We start from the raw sequence: 21349 nt of genomic DNA, 5'->3' as shown, positions 1-21349 counted from the left end.
GTTGGGAGCCAGAACTTGGAGGAGGTGGTCTTGTGGGTGCTGGTGGTCAGCAGGGAGTGAGATGGGTGCTGCCTGCCTCAGCTGAAGGTGTTTGGGGTGCAGGGCATGGGATTTGGGTGCTGAGGGTGAAGGTGCGCTGCCCTGCCCGAAGTAGCACCCATTCCCTGGCCAGGAGCAAGGCAGAGTTGGGCCAACTGGACACCAATCCCTAAAGCTGCTCTGCCCCAAAATTGTCCCCAAATGTCCCCCAAAACCAGACTGCAGCTCTGCTTACAGCAGATGGGGAGAGAGGGACCTAGCCAAGCATCTCCACCACATCCTCACCCTCTTGGTGCTCTCTTTCAGCCATCTACAAATGCAGCAAGGGTTTCCACCACTGTCCTGCTTTGATCTTGGGGGTCAGCCCTCGTATGCAGCTCAGGGATCCTTCAGAGACACTTTTGGCACCAATGCCAGGTACCCACTAGCTCTGGCTGCTCATATGGGACCACAAACAGGAGCAGTTTTGCTATGGACACTACCAAAAACTGAAGAAACACAACCCAGGAAGTATTTTCCTTTGCATGTTTTCTCTTTGTCGATTATCAGCTGGACATCATCCACCTTGTGCCCTCCCTGCGGCAGAACTGTCTGTTGATGCTGGTCACATACAAAGCAGACATAAAAGGATGCACACTCAGCATGGTGACTTCTTGTGATGGTGGAGAAGACAGACTGAAGCTAGGTTGGGATGAAATCCATCTCTGCAGCAGTGCCATGCTCGAGAGGTCAACCGTGACGTGGCAGCTGCCATGGATCATTTGGCTCAGATGGATGGCAGAAGGGTTTTCAGCAGTCAAATGGAAACCAGGAGGTATCTAACAGCTCAAATTCCACCTCCTTTCCTTGCTGTTTTGTGTCTTCTCCTCCCATTTGTATCACTGTTCTGGACCACTGGAGGTGAAGGAAGCAGCACTTTGGATGTTGGACAGACCAAACCTTCTGGCTGTGGTGCTGCCTCTCCTCAACGTATCATTGGATAGTTGGAACACGCTGCGGTGTGCCTCACCTTCTGGTGAGGCCAGAAGGGATGGCTGAAGGTGCCTGGTCTGATGCCCATGACGAGCTTTCAGGTTATATCCAGTGTCCAAATGAACTTCTGCACACACTGAGGTGTGGGAAAAGAGCTTTCCTGGAGTTGGTGCTTCGAAAGCGAAAGGAGAGTCCAGGCAGCAGCTTGATGACTAACCCTGGAAATCAGCAGGATGCATGAGCTTCCTCCAGGCTACAACTCATGGCTCCAGGCCCATGTCCAAGAGTAGACCTCTTCTGAAATCAGTTTCAGTTTTGATCTTAGCATGACACAGGTACAAGCCCAGATGTCTTCAAATGGAGAGGGTAAGCCACCACCTGATTTCCAAGGCCATTGTGCTGCTTGCACCACTGCTACTGGGATGACTGGGATGAACAACCCAAGATGACATCCCAGAGGAGAGGAGATGCAATACAGCAGGAAGCAATCCCAGAGGTTCTTGGAGTGTGTGGAAGATAACTTCCTAACACAGCTGATGAAGGAGCCAGTGTTGGATGTCTCTGTACTAAACCTGCTGTTAAGGAGATGTAAAGGTTGGTGGCCATCTTGGACAAAGCCACCATGAGATGGTGGAGTTTTCAATTCTTAGTGAAGTTAGGAGGGGACTTGATCCTTGGACTTCTGGAGGGCAGACTTTGGAATGGGTTGCCCAGGGAGGTGGTTGAGGCCCCATCCCTGAGGCTCAACAGGGCTCTGGGCAGCCTGATCTAGTTGAGGATGTCCCTGCTTACTGCAGCAGGGGTTGGACTAGATGACCTTTGGAGGTCCTTTCCAACCCAGACCATTCTATGATTCTATGACTTTGACTTGTTTTGGAGACTGGTTGATGGCATTCCTTGAGGGTTCAGCCCCTGGAAGTGGAAGACAGGGATGGGGAGCAGACAGCAGCCCCCACAATCCAGGAGGAAATGATCAACAGCTTATTGTGCCACTTAGATGTGCACAAGTCCATGGGACTGGATGGGATCCACCCAAGGGTACTTGAGAAGTTGGCAGATGTGCTTACCAAGCCACTTACCACTGTCAACAGTCCTGGCTAACAGGAGAAGTCCCAGTCAACTGGAAGCTGGCAAATGTGACACCCATCTACAAGAAAGGCCAGAAGGATGATCCAGGGAACTGCAGGCCTGTCAGCCTGACCTCAGTGCCAGGGAAGTTCCTGGAGCAGGTCATCCTGAATGCCATCACATGGCACTTACAAGACACCCAGGCTACCAGGCCCAGTCAGGATGGGTTTATGAAAGGCAGGTCCTGCCTGACTATCCTGATCTCCTGTGACAAGGTGACCTACCTAGTGGATGAGGGAAGGGCTGTGGACATTGACTTCCTGGACTTTAGTAAACCCTTTGACACTGTCTCCCACAGCATCCTCCTTCAGAAACTCCTGGCACAAGGCTTGGGTAAGTGAACTCTGCACTGGATAAAATATTTCCTGTCTGGCCAGGCCCAGAGAGTGGTGGTGAATGGAGTTAAGCCTGGCTGGTGCCCAGTTACTAGTGGTGTACCCCAGGGTTCAGTACTGGGACCTGTCCTCTTTAATATCTTTATTAATGATCTGAATGAGGGCATTGAGTGCATCCTCAGTAAGTTTGCAGATGACACCAAGCTCGGTGACCATGTCCATCTGCTAGAGGGTAGGGAAGCTTTGCAGTGGGGTCTGGACAGGTTAGACCAATGGGCCAAGGCTAACTGCATGAGGTTCAACAAGGCCAAGTGCCAGGCCCTGCACCTGGGTCACAGCAACCCCATGGTAAGCTACAGACTTGAGGATGTGAGGCTTGATCACTCAGAAATGCACCTGAGGGTACTGGTTGATAGTTGGCTGAACATAAGCCAGCAGTGTGCTCAGGTGGCCAAGAAGGCCAATGACATCCTGGCATGCATTAGAAACAGTGGGCAGCAGGGACAGGGAGGTGATCATCCCCCTGAGCTCAGCACTGCTGAGGCCGCACCTCGAGTACTGTGTTCAGTTCTGGGCCCCTCACTACAGGAAGGACATTGAAGTGCTGGAGTGTGTCCAGAGAAGGGCAGCAAGGCTGGTGAGGGGCCTGGAGCACCTGGACTGTGAGGAGCATCTGAGGGAGTTGGGGGTGTTCAGTCTGGAGGAGGCTGAGGGGAGACATTCTTGCTCTCTACAAATACCTGAAGGGAGGCTGGAACAAGGAGGGGGCAGCCTCTTCTCCTTGATGACAAGTGACAGGAACAGAGGAAATGGTTTCAAGCTGCAGCAGGCTGGTTCAAGCTGGATGTTAGGAAATACTTCTTCACTGAGAGGGTTCTCAAACATTGGAACAGGCTGCCCAGGGCAGTGGTGGAGTCACCATCCCTGGGGGTGTCCTAGTGGTGTGTGGATCTGGTGCTTAGGGATGTGGATTAGTGTTGACCCTTCAGTGCTGGGTTGAGAGTTGGACTGGATGATCTTTGAGATCTCTTCCAAACAGATCTAGTTTGTCTCTGAGTTAGATGAATCCAAACCAAAGCAGGTCTTCACAAGCTGCCTTTCCTTCTTTTAATGGATTGCTGCAGGGAGAAGGGAAGGAAAACAAGAGCCTGGGAAAACCCCTGGGCTGCAAGTAAGGCAATCAATTTGGTGGGGTGAGATGAACAACTTCCTCCAAGGCTTATCAGGGAAAAGTGTCGCTGTACAGGGAGAGGGGTGACGGCCAAAGCGATAAACGCAAGCAGAGTATAGAGAACAAAGTATAGAAGACCCTGTTTATTCCAGCAAGCAACACACGTTTGTATGTCTGTTGTTAGTGTGGCTGTGTGTGATAGGTTAACAAACTTTTCTCAAGATTCTTAGGGGTTAGTGATAGCATTGCTGTAGTTCCTCGTTAAGCCAGCCCAGGTGGCCTCTCTATCTCATCTTGCGGTTTCTCATTCTCCAAAATCCAGTTCAGGGAGTTTCCAGCTTCTCATGGGAACACAGCAATGTTTTCAGTACTGAACTCCTCACCAGAGCTCTTCAGAAGGTCCACAGATTCATCACAGTCCCCCACAGGAAAGTCCTTCTAAGAATAAAATGTTTCTCTGGGTGCTTTCCAGCATCACATTCCCTCTTCTGCTGTGGATTGGAGAGACTTCACTGAAGCATGACATGAGGGAAGGGCAAGGGATATCCTGGCAGCTGGGTTCCTGGTAACAGAGGCAGCAGAGGGACAATGCTCAAAAGCTATCATGTCCATTACATTTTATCTAGTGCATATTCTTCTGTGCAGCAATGCCATGTTGACCAACTCTTCAAGAGTAAGGTGGAGCTGGAGAAAACATCTCACACCTCCTTGGAAAGAGCCTGGAGGATTCCTTCTGGAACTGGTCTGAAATCCTGCTTCAATATCCACCTGATTTTGGAGCTGGGATGTGACAAAAGGCCTTGTCCCACACATGGAATGGCTCTATGCTGCAGCCATGGCTCTGAGGAGCTGGAGAGCTTCATGAGAGCTGGTTGGGCTGTTCCTGAAGAGCTGGGACAAATGCGAGTGGTGCCAGAGAGCCAAAGTGCTGCTGAGTGCAAGTGTGGCAAAGGTAGCCACCAGTGTCCCTGCTGCCATTGCTCTGTGGGGGAAAGAGAACAGATATGAGAGAAGAGGAAAGTTGAGGAAGGCTTCTAGCCTTAGACACACCCCAATGACTTCAGGGAATAAAGCAACAATGTGCCCAAAGCATCTCCTGCCACCTCCCTTGCAAGGAAATCCCTGTATGTTCTGACAGCTGCAAAAACCAAAATGTCCCTGTGCTGGTCTCCCATAGCATCACAGAATGCATTGTGTTGGAAGGGACCTCTAAAGGTCATCTAGTTCAACCCCTTTGCAGTCAGCAGGGACATGCCCAGCTAGCTTAGGCTGCTGAGAGCCCCATCAAGCCTGACCTTGAATGTCTCCAAGTCAGGGATGGGCACCACCCTGCACCACCTCCATAGGCAACCTGTTTCAGAGTTCCACCACCCTCATAGTAAAGTACTTCTTCCTAACGTCCAATGCTGGTGAAGGTCAAGGCTTTGCCCATCTCAGTGCTTCTGTCATCTACTGATGGCTTGGAGCCACTTGCTATTTCTGGTTGTGGAGCTTCACCAGATTTACTGTGTGCTTATTGGAGAAGCTTTCTCTCCACTGCACCCTTTGGGCAAGGATCCATCCCAGAATCAGAAGGTGGGATCAAAGCTGAAACTGGAGCCAAGAGATTGTCACTGGGGTGAGGGGTGCTTTGCCTTGGCATGGGCTCCAAGAGTCAGATATGGGATCTGACATAAATATATGGCATGCTCTTGCTACCAGAAGAACACTGAGGTGCTGGAGCAGCATCAGAGAAGGGCAACAAAGCTGGTGAAGGGTCTGGAGAACAGGTCTCGGGGAGAGCAGCTGAGGGAACTGGGGTTGTTCATCCTGGAGAACAGCTGGGTTGGTCTCTTCTCCCAAGGAACAAGTGAAAGGATAGGAGGAAATGGCCTCAACTTGCACCAGGGGAGGTTTAGGTTGGACATGAGGAACAATTTCTTCATGGAATAGGTTGTCAAGCCCTGGAACAGGCTGCCCAGGGCAGTAGTGGAGTCCCCACCCCTGGAGGTATTTCAAAGTCATGTAGATGTGGTGCTGAGGGCCATAGTTTAGCGGTGACCTGGCAGTGCTGGGTCAACATTTAGACTCAATCTTAAAGATCTTTTCCAACCAAATAATTCTCTAAAATCTCCAAAGCAGTCCCACCTGTGACCACAAGCAGTCTCAGAAGGAAGGTTAAGGCTTGAGTGGATCTGTGGGAACTGCACCACCACCTGAGTTGGGAAGTCATGCTCAGTTTGCTGTATAAGCTGGGGAGCTATGACATGAGCTCCAGCTAGGGAACATTCTCTGCTCACTTCCACTGCAGTTTAATGCTCAGGTTGTCCCTCCTTGACGTGACAGCTCGGAAGAATCGGAGCACAGCCACCCCATCAGCAATCAGAGCAGTTCATGAAGGCTGCTGATTCAGAAACATGATCACAAAGACCCAGACAGGGGACCTACATGGATCAAAGGGAGCTTCTTCACCACCAGCCTGGACAAGGGCTGCACTGCTGCCTTACACTGTGGCACAGAACAAATGATGGTGTCCCCATCCTTCATTGCTTCACTCATCAGCTCCACCTGAAGGAAACGCTCCTAAGAAACAAGAAAAACAAAAGAGAAGAACAAGACTCAGAAGGAGCTGAGATACTGCAACAGGCTGGTTCATCTTTTTTTCCCTTTTTCCCCCTGGGAAATGATTTGCAACATGATGACATTTTTGATTCAAACAAACTAAAAAACCACCCCAAACTCCTGGTGACAACAAAAATCACAGAGAAGCCATCAGCTCATGGCAAAGGAAGTGAAGTAAGAGGTGGCAACCACTGCAAGATAGAGAAAGGGGAACCTGCAGGCTCCAACTGAGATAAGAAACCAGGAGCTGTGGAAGACTGGACCAGCAGGACCAGGGCAGGGATTGTCCCCCTGTACTCAGCACTGGTGAGGCCACACCTTGAGTCATGTGCTCAGTTTTGGGGCCCTCACTCCAAGAAGGACATTGAGGGGCTGGAATGGCTCCAGGGAAGAGCAATGAAGCTAGTGAAGGGTCTGGAGAACAGGTCTGGTGAGGAGCAGGTGAGGGACATGGGGTTGTTTAACCTGCAGAAAAGGAGGCTGAGGGGAGACCTTCCCACTCTACAGTTCCCTGATGGAGGCTGGAGCCAGGTGGGGCTTGGTCTCTTCTCCCATGGAACAAGTGACAGGAGAAGGGGAAATGGCTTCAAGTCGCACCAGGGGAGGTTTAGGCTGGACATTAGAAGAAACTTCTACACTGAAAGGTTCTCAAACACTGGAACAGGATCCCCAGGGAGGTGGTTTGAATCCCCATCCCTGGAGGTGCTGAAAAGCTGCAGAGATGTGGCACTGAGGGAGATGGTTTAGCACCAGACTTGGGAGAGTTAGAGAATGGTTGGACTTGATGATCTTAAAGGTCTTTTTCCACCAAAATTACTGTGATTCTTAGACAACAGTCAAATGCAGGAGTTGTGGAAAACCTCACATAAACTTTGTGTCCTGCTACTGAAATCAGGGTGAGGAGCAGCATCTACTGAAGAAAAAAAAGTGACTTCAACTCTTCTGGCCTAAGCCAACACAATCCAGGGCAGTCCATGCTCAGAATCATGGAATCACAGAGTGGTTTGAGTTGGAAGAGACTTTAAAGATCATCTAGTTCCAACCCCACTACCATGGAGAGAGACCCCTCCTGACAGACCAGCTTGCTCATCCAACCTGGAATGAATCTTAGGATGTGGGTAAGTCTTACCATGCTTTTCCACCCCACCCCCACCCCTCCAACCACAACCAGAGATGAGCAGATTTTATGAGTGGGGTGCTGCCTCTTCTTAGCACCTTTTAAATGCAGCAGCTCATCCTGCCCAAGATGTCATCACTTGCAGAGCTGCCTTGAGACTGCAAATCCTAAGGGGACAGTGGAGTTTGCCTCCCTGGCTGGCTGCTCTGCCTCTGGAGTGCTCACACATCAGCTGAGGAATCAGGGTCCTAAGCTACCCCACTTGAGGATCTGCTTACTTTGGAAAGGCTTCACTTACCCCAGCCAGGAATAAAAAGGCTTTACTTACCCCAGCCAAGGCTAAAAGATGTTCCAGGGACTGTGACATGAGCAAATACTTCTTTGCCCGTGTCACTGCTACATAGAGCAGGTTCCATTCATCCTCAGGGTACATGTCTAGGTTAGAGGAAACATCATCTTGTTAGAGAACCCGAATGAACACTTCTGTCACTCTTCTAAAGCTTCAGCTAGTACTTCTGGAAGGACACTTCTCTGGAGGAACATGAGCTTGCAGCACCCTGCAGTGCTTGCTGTACAGCTCCTGACACTACCAACAGCTCCTGCCTCATTTCATGTTCCTCTGCATGCCAGGACAAGAAGCTCACCAGTAGGTGTTTCCCCACTTCTTGGGCACAGATCTGGTACTGGGGGAGTTCCTTACTCCCTAGATTCATTTTACACTGGGAAGAGATTGTCCCTTCCAAAGCAGAACTTTGGCACCTAAGTCTTAACCAAGTGTGGAGTTTGTTTTTCTCTTTTGCTAGATGCTGCAAGCTCAGCTGCAGGACTATACCACTGCCCCTATCTTGCTGTGAGGGAAACGACAAGATCAGTAATCCCTAGGACAGCTGTTGGCACTTGACACACCAAGAAGCACCAGCACACCTCCTTTCAGATCAGGATGGGGACCACCACCATGGTACCAATTACTTACCAATACTGAAGTTAGTAGTTCTCTGTTGATCACCACTGAGACAGGGTACTTTCACAAAGTCATCTGCAAGCAGCACCGTATCAAACTCCAGGCCTTTGGCTTGGTGGACAGTTCCTATCACATATTCTGTGACCGGTGCACACGAGGAACAAGGAGGACAAAAGATTGCTCATGGCAGTAACAGTGGCATTTTTGATTTCATGAGTCATACAATCATAGAATTGGGTTGGAAGGAACCTTTCAAGGTCATCTAGTCCAACCTCCCTGCAGTCATCAGGGACATCTGCAACTAGAGCAAGTTGCTCAGCGCCCCAAACAACCTGACCTGGAATAGTTCCATGGAAGGGTCTTCTACCACCTCTCTGGGCAATGTGTTTCAGTGCCTCACCACCCTCACAGTAAAGAATTTCTTCCTTCCACCTAATCTAAATCTCTTTTAGTTTTCATCACTTCTGGTCCTGTCACAGCAGGCCCTGATTAAAAATTGTCTCCAGCTTTCTTCTAGGCCTCCTTTTAAGTTCTGAAAGGCTTCAACAAGGTCTCTCCATCCTAGGGCTATCCTGACTGTAGGTTACACTGCATCTAAAGGTTTATTTGCCTTTAGCAAAATCATTATTTATCAACCCTTTGCTGGCAGATTTATTGCCCTGAGCATCACCTGAGGTCCAAGATTTAGCCTCAAGGTCCAGATTTATTACCATTACGTCCAAGATGTAGCCCAAAAGCTGCTGTTCAACTTCTTTCCTACCTAAAGGACCAACTTGACCCAAACTTGGACATTTTGCAGAACAGGGTGGGTTCAGCATTGAAGCTGAATTGAAAACAGACCTGAACATGCAAGACAGAGCTTGGCTTTACCTGCCATGTTTTCTTGTGACACGTGGCTGCTCTCAATCTTCTGCACCAGCTCAGGGATGCGCTCTTTGTATTTCTCCACTATTGCAATCTTCACTTCCAGGTCTTTGTCATCAACATGCTCTGCATATTCCTTCAAACCGAAGAATCCCTCAGTGTCTTCCCATCTTTTGATGAAGGAATCCTTTATAACAAGGTTTGCTGAAAAGAAAGGGGCAGATTGTCCTGATTTGAGCTAGAACAGGACCAATTCTCTTTAGTGGTTTTTACTTCTCAGCTCAGTCTCAGATCAGAGAGACACAGAATCACAGAGACATAGAGAATCACAGAGACATAGAGAATCACAGAGACATAGAGAATCACAGAGACATAGAGAATCACAGAGACATAGAGAATCACAGAGACATAGAGAATCACAGAATGTTAGGGGTTGGAAGGGACCTCCAGAGATCACCTAGTCAAATTCCCCCTGCCAAAGCAGGATCACCTAATGCAGATCACACAGGAACATGTCCAGGTTGGCTTTGAAAGCATCCAGAGAAGGAAACTCTACAGCCTCTGGGCAGCCTGTTCTCATGCTCCGTCCAGCTGTTAACCCAGCACTGCCAGGTCACCACTAAGCCATGCCCCTCAGCACCACATCTACATGGCTTTGAAATCTCTCCAGGAAAGGAGACTCAACCACTGCCCTGGGCAGCCTGTCCCAGGGCTTGACAACCCCTTCCATGAAGAAATTGTTCCTCATGGCCAACCTAAACCTCTGACACAACCTGAGGCTGTTTCCGCTTGTCCTGTTTCTTGTTCCTTGGGAGAAGAGACTGACCCTGACCTGGCTCCAACCTCCTTTCAGGGAGAACCAGAAGGTCTTTCCTGAGCCTCCTTTTCTTGAGGCTGAACAACCCCTGGCCCCACAGCTGTTCCTCACAGGCTTGTGCTCTACACCCTTCACTGGCTTTTTGTTCTTCTTTCAACATACTTCAGCATGAAAAAGATCCTGAGCAGACTTAGAAGACTCCAAGGTGACTTCAGAGTTGCTGGAGCAGGGGCTTAAGGTAGAGCCAGCCCCAGGGCCCTTCCAATTCTCTTTTTGCTCAGAGAGCAAGGAGTTTCCCTGGTAGCTGGCCATCCAAAGAACCAGTAACCACACCCAGATAATCAATCACTTGTGGCAGTTCAATAAGCCTTTTGTTAGTCTCTCTGCCCCATGAAGAACACTTGCCTCCTGCTGCCAAGAGTTCTTAAAGGAATGATTTATTTCCTATGTGATATCCACCAGTGGGATGGTGGGAATGATAAAGGAAGGCAGAATCCACCACCACCATGGAAGCAGGAGCTAGAGGGTTCAACACACCAGGTTTAAAAGCAAAAACAAATCAGAAAAAGCCTAAATTGAATGGAAAAAAAGGAAGTAAAATTAGAAGATAGAGGGGGGAAATCCCAATGTCTGAGCTTGTTTGGCTCTTGCACTCAAGGTAAGATATCACAGCTGAAAGCTGGGGAGGGCTGCATGACACAGACTCCACAGTTTTGGCATGTGGGGGAATCTTCTCAATGCTGGTCAGTACTTAAAGGGTGGGTGTCAGGAGGATGGGGACAGATTCTTCTCAGTGGTGCCCAGCGACAGGACAAGGGGTAATGGGTACAAACTTCAACAGCAGAAGTTCCATCTAAACATGAGGAGGAACTTCTTGGCTTTGAGGGTGGTGGAGCACTGAAAGAGGCTGCCCAGAGAGGTGGTGGAGTCACCATTTCTGAAGTCATTCACTACTTACCTGGACACCATCCTGGGCAACCTGTTCTAGATGAACCTGTTCTGGCAGGGGGTTGGACTTGATGATCTTGAAGGCTCTGAGTATCTGAAGGGGGCCTACAAGAAGGCTGAGGAGGGACTTCTCAGGATATCAGGTAGTGATAGGACTAGGGGGAATGGAATGAAGCTGGTGGTGGGGAGATTCAGGCTGGACATGAGGAGGAAGTTCCTCACCACGAGAGTGGTGAAGCCCTGGAATGGGTTGTCCAGGGAGGTGGTTGAGGCCCCATCCCTGGAGGTGTTTAAGACCAGGCTGGATGAGGCTCTGGCATCATCTAGTGTGGGGTGTCCCTGCCCATGGCAGGGGGGTTGGAACTAGATGATCCTTGTGGTCCCTTCCAACCCTGACTGATACTATGATACTATGATCTCCAGAGGTTCCTTCTAATCCTTCTCATTCTGCGATTTTAGCCACCTGAAGCAGCCAAAAGTGCACAGCCCAGGACCCTACCATTAAAAAGTCCCTTTTCAACAGAGGGAATAGAAAATATACCACCAAGATCTACAACATCTGCTCCATGGAGGATGCCTCAGACAGAAGGGTGAGGACTCACTCACCTTTTTGCCGTACCTCTGCAGGCTGGCTGAGCTTCCAAATGTCATGAATTCTGCTCAGGCCAAAACGGGCAAGCCCCTGAAACAAGCCACAGTTTATCTCCAGCATACAGCAATAAAGGTGCTGATCAAAGGTTCTATATAAGCTACTGTGGCCCAATGGTTACTGGTGTTAAGAGGGAGGGAATAAGGGAAACCTGCAGAAGGTGTGGAGCCCATTTCCTGAAATCCCTGGAGGGGTAGAACAAAGGCCATGACCAACCCACTCTGCAGACGGACAGTGAGAGCAGGACGCTGATTTGCTTTATAGAATCACAGAATGGTTTGGGTTGGAAGGGACCTTGCAAGTGGGCAGGGACGTTATGGTTGGACTTGATGATCTTAGAGGTCTTTTCAAACTGAAACAATGCTATGATTCTATGCTCTTCAACTAGAGCAGGTTGCTTAGAATAGAACAGAATAGAATAGACCAGACCAGGTTGGAAGAGACCTTCAAGATCATCGTGTCCAACCTATCATCCAACACCACCTAATCAACTAAACCATGCAACCAAGCACCCTATCAAGTCTCCTCCTGAGCACCTCCAATGATGGTGACTCCACCACCTCCCTGGACAGCCCATTCCTATGGGCAGTCACTCTCTCTGTGTAGAACTTCCTCCTAACCTCCAGCCTAAACCTCCCCTGGCACAGCTTGAGACTGTGTCCTCTTGTTCTGGTGTTGGTTGCCTGGGAGAAGAGACCAACCTTCACCTGTCTACAACCTCCCTTAAGGTAGTGGTAGAGAGCAATAAGGTTACCCCTGGGTCTCCTCTCCAGGCTAGGCACCCCCAGCTCCCTCAGCCTCTCCTCACAGGGCTTGTGCTTCAAGCCCCTCCCCAGCTTTGTTGCCCTTCTCTGGACTCATTCCAGCAAGTCAACATCCTTCCTAAACTGAGGGGCCCAGAACTGGACACAGGACTCGAGGTGCGGCCTAACCAGTGCAGTGTACAGGGGCAGAATGACCTCCCTGCTCCTGCTGGCCACACTGTTCCTGATGCAGGCCAGGATGCCATTGGCTCTCCTGGCTGCCTGGGCACACTGCAGGCTCATGTTCAGCCTACCATTGACCAGTACCCCCGGGCCCCTCTCTGCCTGGCCGCTCTCCAGCCAGTGTCACAACCAACCTGACCTGGAATGGTACCAGGGATGGGGCATCCATCCACAACCTCTCTGAGCAACTTAGGCTGGGATGCCACATTCCTTGACATAAAAAAAAAAGAAAAATTCCTACATCTTGTCTGAATTTGCCCCTTGGAGTTTAAAGCCATCAGCCCTTCTCCTGTCACTACAGGCTCTGCTAAAAGGCTCTGTTACAATGATAACACAAAGCTGTGTGGTGGGGCTGAAGTGCCTGAGGGATGTGATATCATCTAGAGAGACCAGGATAGGCTTGAGAAGTAGGCCTGTAGGAGCCTCATCAGCTTCAACAAGGCCAAGTGCAAGGTCTTGCACATGGGTCAGGGCAATCCCTGGTATAAATCCAGACTGGGGATGAAGGACTGCAGAGCAGCCCTGTGGAAAAGAACTTAGGGGTGCTGGTGGGTGAAAAGCTGTACATGAGCCAGCATCTTGTGCTCACAGCCCAGAGCCAACCTGTCCTGGGCTGATCCCCAGCAGTGTGGGCAGCAGGTGGAGGGAGGGGATTCTGCCCCTCTGCTGTGCTCTGCTGAGACTCCACCTGCAGTGCTGGGGCCAGCTCTGGAGTCCGCAGCACAAGAGAGTCATGGACCTGTTGGAGCAGGGTCAGAGGAGGCCACAGCAATGATGGCAGGGCTGGAAGCCCTCTGCTGTGAGGCCAGGCTGAGTGAGTTGGGGTTGTTCAGGATGGAGAAGAAAAGGCTCCAGGGCCTTCCAGTACTTAAAGGGAAGAAGAAGAGAAGTTGTGGCTGCCCCCTCTGTGGAAGTGTTCAAGGCTAAGTTGAAAGGGGCTTTGAGCACCCTGATCTAAGGGAGGTGTCCCTGTACATGGCATGGGGTTTGGCCCTAGATGATGTTTAAGGTCCCTTCCAACCAAACCATTCTATGATCCCAGGATTGAGAACAAAGAATGAGCACAGCCAAGCTCTCAGTGGCACCCATGACCCCAAAGGTCACCTTCAGCTTCAACCACTGCCAAGAGAGCTTGTAAAATGTTTACTGTCTCAGGGCACAGCCAACAGCCTTTGAACGTAAATGCTTAGCACACCCAGCCTGTGATCTTTAGTTCCCTGCTGCAGGAACACTGTGTCACTGCCAGTGGTGAAGGTGGTTGCAGAGGAGCTCCATCTCATGCAAGTACTTGCAGGGACTTGTTCCAGCCATATATCACCCTGGCCCAGTTCCATCCAGCAGTCTGGAGGAGCTGGTTTTTCATCCCAGCTTGATGAAAAAAGGGACAGACGAAACTAAAAATGGAACCTTGTCTACAAGGATTTCAGAGCAGCAGCAGCTCCAGATAACTCTTCTCCAGCCACAACAGATTGCTGCTTTCTCCTTGAATATTCATTTTCAACCTGGGTGCTACAGGCAGCACATCTGATCAAAGAATCATAAAAAGGTAGGGGTTGGAAGGGACCTCTGGAGATCATCAAGTCCAACCCCTCTGCCAAAGCAGGATCACCTAGAGCAGGTCACAACAGGAAGGCATCCAGGTGGATCTTGAAGGTCTCCAGAGGAGACTCCACAACCTCTCTGGGCAGCCTGCTCCAAGGCTCCAGCACCCTTACAGTAAAGGAAGTTTCTCCTGTTGAGGTGGAATTTCCTGTGTTCCAGTGTGCATCCATTGCCCCCTGTCCTACCACAGGACACCACTGAAAAGAGACTGGCCCTTTCTTGCCCCCCACCCTTCCAATATTTACAGACATTAACAAGATCTCAGTCTTCCCCCCTGCTTTCCCCAGGCTAAACATCCCTGAGTCTCAGCTTTTCCTCATCAGACTGATGTTCCAGTCCCTTCATCATCCTTGTAGCCTCCATTGGACACTCTCCAGTATATCTCTGTCCCTCTTGAACTGAGAAGCCAAGAACCGGACCTGGGACTCCAGTTTTGGCCTCACCAGGGCAGAGTAGAAGGGGAGGAGAATCTCCCTCCACCTGATGGCTGCGCTCTTAATGCATCCCAGGAGACCATTTGCCTTCCTGGCCACAAGGGCACATTGCTGTCCCATGGATAATTTACTGTCCACCAGGACTCCAGGGTCCTTCTCCATGGAGCTGCTTCCCAGTAGGTCAACCCCTAATCTGTACTGGTTCTGGGAGTTATTCCTCCCACCTTGCAGGACTCTACACTTGTTCTTGTTGAACCTCATTATTTTCCCCTTTGCCCAGCTGTCCAGGTCTGGTCTTGCTGAATGACCACACAGCCTTCTGGTGTGTAAGCCACTTCTTCCAGTTTGGTAGCACCAGCAAACTTGCTGAGGGTCCACTCTATCCCCTCATCCAGGTCACTGATAAAGATGTTAAGTAAGACTTGGACCCAGTCCTGATCCCCGGGGAGCACCACTAGTTAGAGGTCTCCAACTGGAGCATTGATCACAACCCTCTGAGCTCTATTGTTCAACTAGAGAATTGTTTAGTTGAGAAGACCTCAAAGATCAAGTCCAACCATTTGGATCAGCCACAGCTATTTCAAGCCACACAGAAAGTGTCCCTGCTACAGTTGCTAGAAGGTTTGAGGACTTGAGGTTGGGCTATCAAAGACACATTGGCAACCTCCTCTTACCCCAATCACGTGTATTTTAACCGCTCTCTCTCTTCCAGTAAGCCTCACCGCGTTCTCAAACACACTGAAATTGCTACGTGAGAGGACTGCAAACTTCTCTTCCATGCTGCCTCTGACATCACCTGCAGGAAGAAATGCCCAGTTACTCAGAGCTCTTAGAAAGTGGCAACCCAAAGAGTTTAAGAAATTAAGATTAATCCTGGACACTTTGTGTATTATCCCAGAATCCCAGCATGGTGTGGGGGTTGAAAGGGACCTCTGGAGCTCATCCAGTCCAACCCCCCTGCTCCAGCAGGGGCACCCACAGCAGCTTGCCCAGGATCACCATGTCCAGGTGGGTTTGGAATCTCTCCAGAGGAGGAGAATCCACAACCTCTCTGGGCAGCCTGCTGCAGGGCTCCAACACCTACAGCAAATAATTTTTCCTCCTGTTCAGGTGGAACCTCCTGAGCTCCTGTTCATGTGCATTGCCCCTTGTCTTGTCAGGGTCTTCTCCTGACCCCCACCCTTTAGCTCTTGCTGAGCATTGAGCAGATCCCCTCTCAGGCTGCTCTTCTCCAGGCTCAACAGCCTCAAGGCTCTCAACCTTTTCGCCTCACAGAGATGCTCCAGGCCCCTCAGCATCTTTGGAGCCTCCACTGGACTCTCTCCAGTAGTTTCCTATCTCTCTTGAACTAGGGAGCCCAGAACTGAACTCAGGACTCCAGCTGTAGCCTCACTAGGGCAGAGCAGAGGAGGAGAACCTCCTTCAACCTGTTGGATGCTTTTTTTCCCCCCCATACACTCTGGGAGACCACTGGCCTTTTTGGCAACAAGAGCACATTGTTTGCTCATGGGCAACTTGTCCACCACCACAGAGCTGCTTCTCAGCTGGTCACCCCTCACCTGTACTGGTGCAGGGGCTTGTTCCTGCCCAGGGACAGGACTCTACACTTGCCCTTGTTGAGCTTCATGAGGTTCCTCTACCCCAACTCCCCAGCCTGGATGGCTGCACAGCCTGATGGTGCTCCTCCCAGTTTGGTGCCATCATGCAGTAGCTCTGTAACTCCCAGTTACTGAACTGACTGAGCCAAGAGATGCACCAACACTTACCCTTCTGGTTTCCACCCACTAATGTCTTATTCCTGATCTTCTTGCAGACATCCAGAATGGTTGCTCCAATGTAAGCTATTTCAGGACCAAATCTGAAACTCTGCATGGAAATAGGAAGGGAACAGCAGGAAAAGAAGAGGAACTTGTTAGAACCTGAAGAAGTGTTGCTATATATGTGGAACTCTGCTATTCCCACCAACCTTCTGGGCAACATTTCTCTCAGAAAAAGGACCCAAATCTCCACAAACTATTCCTAGAAATCCTTGTCACTCTTCCAGCCAAGGTGATAGGAGCTGTGCTGTGAGATGGGACTAGCATACAGGGTGAGATGTGGTTTCCAGCCTCTCCATCCCAACAGCTGCCACTGCTAAGACCCTTTCCCAGGTTAATGTGGCATGACTCATTCAGTGGGACAAGGGCTAGAGGTGGTGAGAAAGGAGCTAGGCCCTTCACTTGGCTGGGCTGCTAGGGAGCTTATGGGGTGGAGCAACAGGGCTGGAGGTTGCTCCTCAAGGTTTTCTAACCTGTAGATCTGGGGGCATCAGGCAATGTGTCATGAGGTCAAGGGCTTAATGGAGTTTCTCTAGCCACCAGTGCCTGGCTGAGCACAGCAAAGAGCACACCAGCAGCAACGAGAAGAGGAAAAATCTTGTTACCCAGAGATCTCCACAAGCAAGATGATGCAAGGCTGCTTCCCAAGACTTGCCACAAGAGGTGTGACTGCAAATAAAGGCTGTGGCACCTGCCCTTGTTCCATTCCTATGTGCCTGGCTCTCATTCCTACCCCTTAGCTAAGCTGTCATGGTGCAAGGGCTAAAGGCAGCTGGGGTGAATGGGTGTTTTGGTGGCCATTCTGGTTTAGAAGCTGGTGGGATTGCAGCTGGTTTAAGCTGATTCATTGTGCAGAGATGTCCACGGGGAGTTCCCAAAGGTTTAGGAGATTCCCCAAGAGGAGTTTTTCCATCATACTAGCTGTGACAGTTGGGTAGCCATGTGGGTATTGGGGGGCAAAAAGTAAATCTGGGTGAGCTTCCAGATGGCAGAACAGCAGGATGGCTGATCATGGAATCATAGACTTAAAAGTAATGGAATTTAAGTTGGAAGAGACCTCTGAGATCATTAAGTCCACCTGGACTGGGGGAGTTGTTTGACAGCCAGCTAAAGATGAGCCAGTGTGTGCCCAGGTGGCCAAGAAGGCCACCAGCACCCTGGCTTGGATCAGCAATGGTGTGGCAGGAGGACTTGGACAGGGATTGGTCCCCTGGACTGGGCACTGGTGAGGCCACACCTTGAATACTGGGTTCAATTATGGGCCTCTCAGTCCAAGAAGGACATTGAGGTGCCAGAACATGTCCAGAGAAGGGCAATGAAGCTGGTGAAGCATCTGGAGAACAAGTCCTGTGACGAGCAGCTGAGGGACCTGGGGTTGTTCAGCCTGGAGAAAAGGAGGCTGAAGGGAGACCTTCTGGCTCTCTACAACTCCCTGAAAGGAGGCTGGAGCCAGATAGTGGGTGGTCTCTTCTCCCACGTAACAGGACAGGAGGAAATGGGCTCTAGTTGCACCAGGGGATGTTTAGGTTGGACATGAGGAACATTTTCTTACTCAAAAGGGTTGTCAAGCCCTGGAACAAGCTGCCAAGAGCAGTGGTGAAGTCCCCTTTCCTAGAGGGATTTCAAAGCCTCATAATGTGGTGCTGAGTGTCATGGTTTAGTGTTGACCTAGCAGTGCTGGGTTAATGGTTGGACTTAATGATCTTAAAGGGTTCTTCCAAACTAAACAGGTCTCTGATTCTATGATGAGCAATAATCTGTGGTCTCGACCCCAGCACCCATTTTTTTGAGCCTCTTGGCTTGCCTGGTGATGGGATCACTGCACCAAGAGGCACAAAGGAGCTCTGCAGTGCAGAGGGTGAACAGCACAGCACCTCACTAATCCAGGCAATGCAAACTCTCCACAGTGACAAACTCAACATGTCTGGCTGTTAGATGTCATCTTTGAGGGTGACAGAGCCCTGAGCAGGCTGCCCACAGAGGCTGTGAAATCTTCTCTGGAGAGATTCCAAACCACAGAATCATAGAACTCTTGAGATTGGAAGAGACCTTTGAGATCATCAAGTCCAACTGCTCGCCACTCCACCACATCCCTCAGCACTACAGCCACACATCTTTTAGAGCCCTCCATGGGTGGTGACTCCACCACCTCCCTGGGCAGCCTGTTTCAGTGCCTGAGAACCCTTTCTGTGAAGACACTGTTCCTTGTGTCCAGCCTGAACCTCCCCTGGCATAATCTGAGCTTGTTTCCTCTTGTCCTATCACTTGTTACGTGTCAGAAGAGACTGGTCCCCACCTCACTCCAACCTTCCTTGAGGTAGTTGTAGAGCATGATGAGGTCTCCCCCCAGCCTCCAAAACCCACCTGAACATTGTGATCCTGGGCAAGCTGCTGTGGGTGACTCTGCTTTAGCAGGGGGCTTGGACTAGATGATCACAGAATGTTAGGGGCTGGAAGGGACCACGAGAGATCACCCAGTTCAAACCCCCTGCCATAGCAGGATCACCTAGACCAGGTCACACAGGAATTCATCCAGGCAGGTTTTGAATATCTCCAGAGAGGGAGACTGCACAAGCCCCTGGGCAGCCTGTTCCACTGTTCTGTCACTCTCACAGGGAAATAATTCTTCCTCCTGTTTCCATGGAACTTCCTGTGCCTCAGCTTCCACCCATTGCCCCTTGTCCTGTCACTGGGCATTGCCTGGCTCCATGCTCCTGGCACTCACCCTTTTCACATAAACATGAATGAGGTCAGCCCTTAGTCTCCTCTTCTCCAAGCTCCCAGCTTGGAGCCCCAGCTCCCTCAGTCTCTCCTTGTAAGGAAGATGTTCCACTCCCTTAATCATTTTTGTGGCTCTGCACTGGACTCTTAAGCAGTTCCCTGAGGTCCTTCTTGAACTGAGGGACCCAGAACTGGACACAATATTCCAAGTGTGGCCTCCCCAGGGTAGAGGTTTGCCAGAGGTTTTCTCCAGAGGTTTCTTCCAACTCCCCCCATGGTGTGACTGTGTGATCTTACCTGGGTGAGGAAGTAGACGTGGGTGTGAGGCACTGTGTGGAAGGTGTTGACGGCGCCTCGGAAGGTGTAGATCAGCTGGTGAGGGTCTCCCACGAGGATGATGCCACAGGTCTGCGAGCACACAATATCCATGATGGCTGCAGGAAAACACCAGAGCAGCAAGTGGGAGCCTGCTCACTGTGTCAGGTTCCACCCATCCATCTCTGTAGGGGGTGGGCTGAAAAGAACCTAGCCCCCAGGTGGACAAAGAAACCTGACCCAGGTGGGCAGAGAGGCTTGGTGCCCCCTCCCAGCAGGAGGGGTCCCCCGGTCAAGGTCTATTCCACTCCCCCTTCCTGTCCAGCAAGTCTCTTTAAGGGGAGCCATTTCCTGTCCCTTCCTCTTGCTCCTGGTCTGCCTGACAGACCCTGAGCTGCTCCTGCTGGTGCTGTAACCACGTGGTAAGGCCTGCTCATACTGCACCCAAACTCCTAAGGGCTGCATCTAAAGGGACTCCACATTTACCTCAAGAGAATCCTATGCCAGCTGGGCCTGGCTTTGTGTATTTTTTCATTTACTCTTTTTCCTTATACCTTTTGTAACTTTCCTTTTACTCAAATGCCACATATATATATATTTATTCTTAAACTTATCTTCTTACTTCCAAATCAGTTTAAGACTGTTTTCTTTCATGATTTTACCTCTCTTTTCTTCAGTTCTTTATCCCCCAGCCTGGATTAATACTGGGGGTTGCCCTGACCCATGTGCAGGACCTTGCACTTGATCTTGTTGAACCTGATGCACAGGCCTACTTCTGCTTTTTCAGGTCCCTCTAGATGGCATCCCATCCCATCCCATCCCTCAGGTGCTGCACTACTCACCTTGGTGTCATCTGCAAACGTGATGCAAAGACCAGGCTTTATTCCTCTCCCACTCTTTTGCACCTCAGCACACAATCCTGTCCATTTAAATCCCTTCACATAACCAATTCAACTTTGCAACAGAGCTTCTCTCCACAACCCCCGGCAGAGAGAGCCAGCAGCTTTCTGCTGTGTGACTGAAGAATCCCCAGGATGGTGGAAGGAAGTGGGAAGATCTACACTCATGGCTGGGGTGGGATGGAGCAGCTCTGCTGAGCCATGTAATATTTCATCTCTCTGGAAATATGCCATGTGCTTGGCTTTACAGGTGTTCTGTTTTTCTCTGTGAGCAGCAAAGCTGCTGCAAAAGGGTCTGGACAACACGTCAGGGTGTCCAAAACAACTGAAAGCAACCCCTCAAGCTGATGGACATGTAACCTTCTGACCTACTTTAAAGCTGCCTTACTGAATCTGCAGGGTTCTGGGACTAAGCAAAGGGTCAGCAGTTATAATATTAGAGCTGAAAAGTGACTTCTCACACTGCCTTGGGCACAGGAACATCACCTCTGAGAAGTGCTTAGAAAGGCTGCAGCTCTGTCTCCTGGCACCACTCACCTGGAGTGCAGTCCTGAGCTTCATCAACAAAAATGGCATCATATCCTGAGAGCTGAGGCTTGCTGAGCTGCCAAAGTTTCAAATACCCTGAGAGGAAGAACAAGGCATGTCAGTGGGAGGGTCATTTTCTCTTCATAAACCACCACGATCTTCCAAATGAGTCCTTTTCTGAATGAAAAATTAAACATTTCTGGCCTTCCTTCTTGCTTGGGAATTTACATGACATTTGGAGGGGTTGCTCCCAGATGTTGTTCTGTCTTCCTTGGCTGTATGAAGGATGGAAAAAAATCCCAGCCCCAAACCAGCCTGCCTGCACAGGAGGAAGGCAGCTATGGTAATTACTCCGAAACTCTTACTGCACAAAGAAAATGGTAAGGAAGAAGGTTCTTCCCTAACACAAGCTACCTGGGGCACTACCTGAACACATGCTAAGAAG

At 50.2% G+C, this 21349-nt stretch overlaps 1 protein-coding gene across 1 annotated transcript in view; it reads right to left on the bottom strand.

Moving 5' to 3' along the window:
• Positions 1 to 4406: 4406 nt before the first annotated feature.
• FBH1 (F-box DNA helicase 1) overlaps positions 4407 to 21349 on the bottom strand; it is a 41051-nt gene continuing 24108 nt past the window's right edge. The window contains exons 12-21 of the mRNA XM_009900296.2: positions 20914 to 21000; positions 19460 to 19596; positions 16391 to 16490; positions 15299 to 15420; positions 11560 to 11635; positions 9195 to 9392; positions 8337 to 8462; positions 7692 to 7798; positions 6073 to 6207; positions 4407 to 4627 (exon numbers count right to left, since the gene is read on the bottom strand). Coding sequence (XP_009898598.2) covers positions 4505 to 4627; positions 6073 to 6207; positions 7692 to 7798; positions 8337 to 8462; positions 9195 to 9392; positions 11560 to 11635; positions 15299 to 15420; positions 16391 to 16490; positions 19460 to 19596; positions 20914 to 21000 — 1211 coding nt within the window. The 3' untranslated portion in view covers positions 4407 to 4504. The remainder of the gene's footprint in view (positions 4628 to 6072; positions 6208 to 7691; positions 7799 to 8336; positions 8463 to 9194; positions 9393 to 11559; positions 11636 to 15298; positions 15421 to 16390; positions 16491 to 19459; positions 19597 to 20913; positions 21001 to 21349) is intronic.

The sequence above is a fragment of the Dryobates pubescens genome, chromosome Z, assembly GCF_014839835.1.
Source record: "Dryobates pubescens isolate bDryPub1 chromosome Z, bDryPub1.pri, whole genome shotgun sequence".
Lineage (NCBI taxonomy): Eukaryota > Metazoa > Chordata > Aves > Piciformes > Picidae > Dryobates > Dryobates pubescens.
Note: the sequence above shows the minus strand (reverse complement) of the source record. Positions and strands in the feature narration are given on the sequence as shown.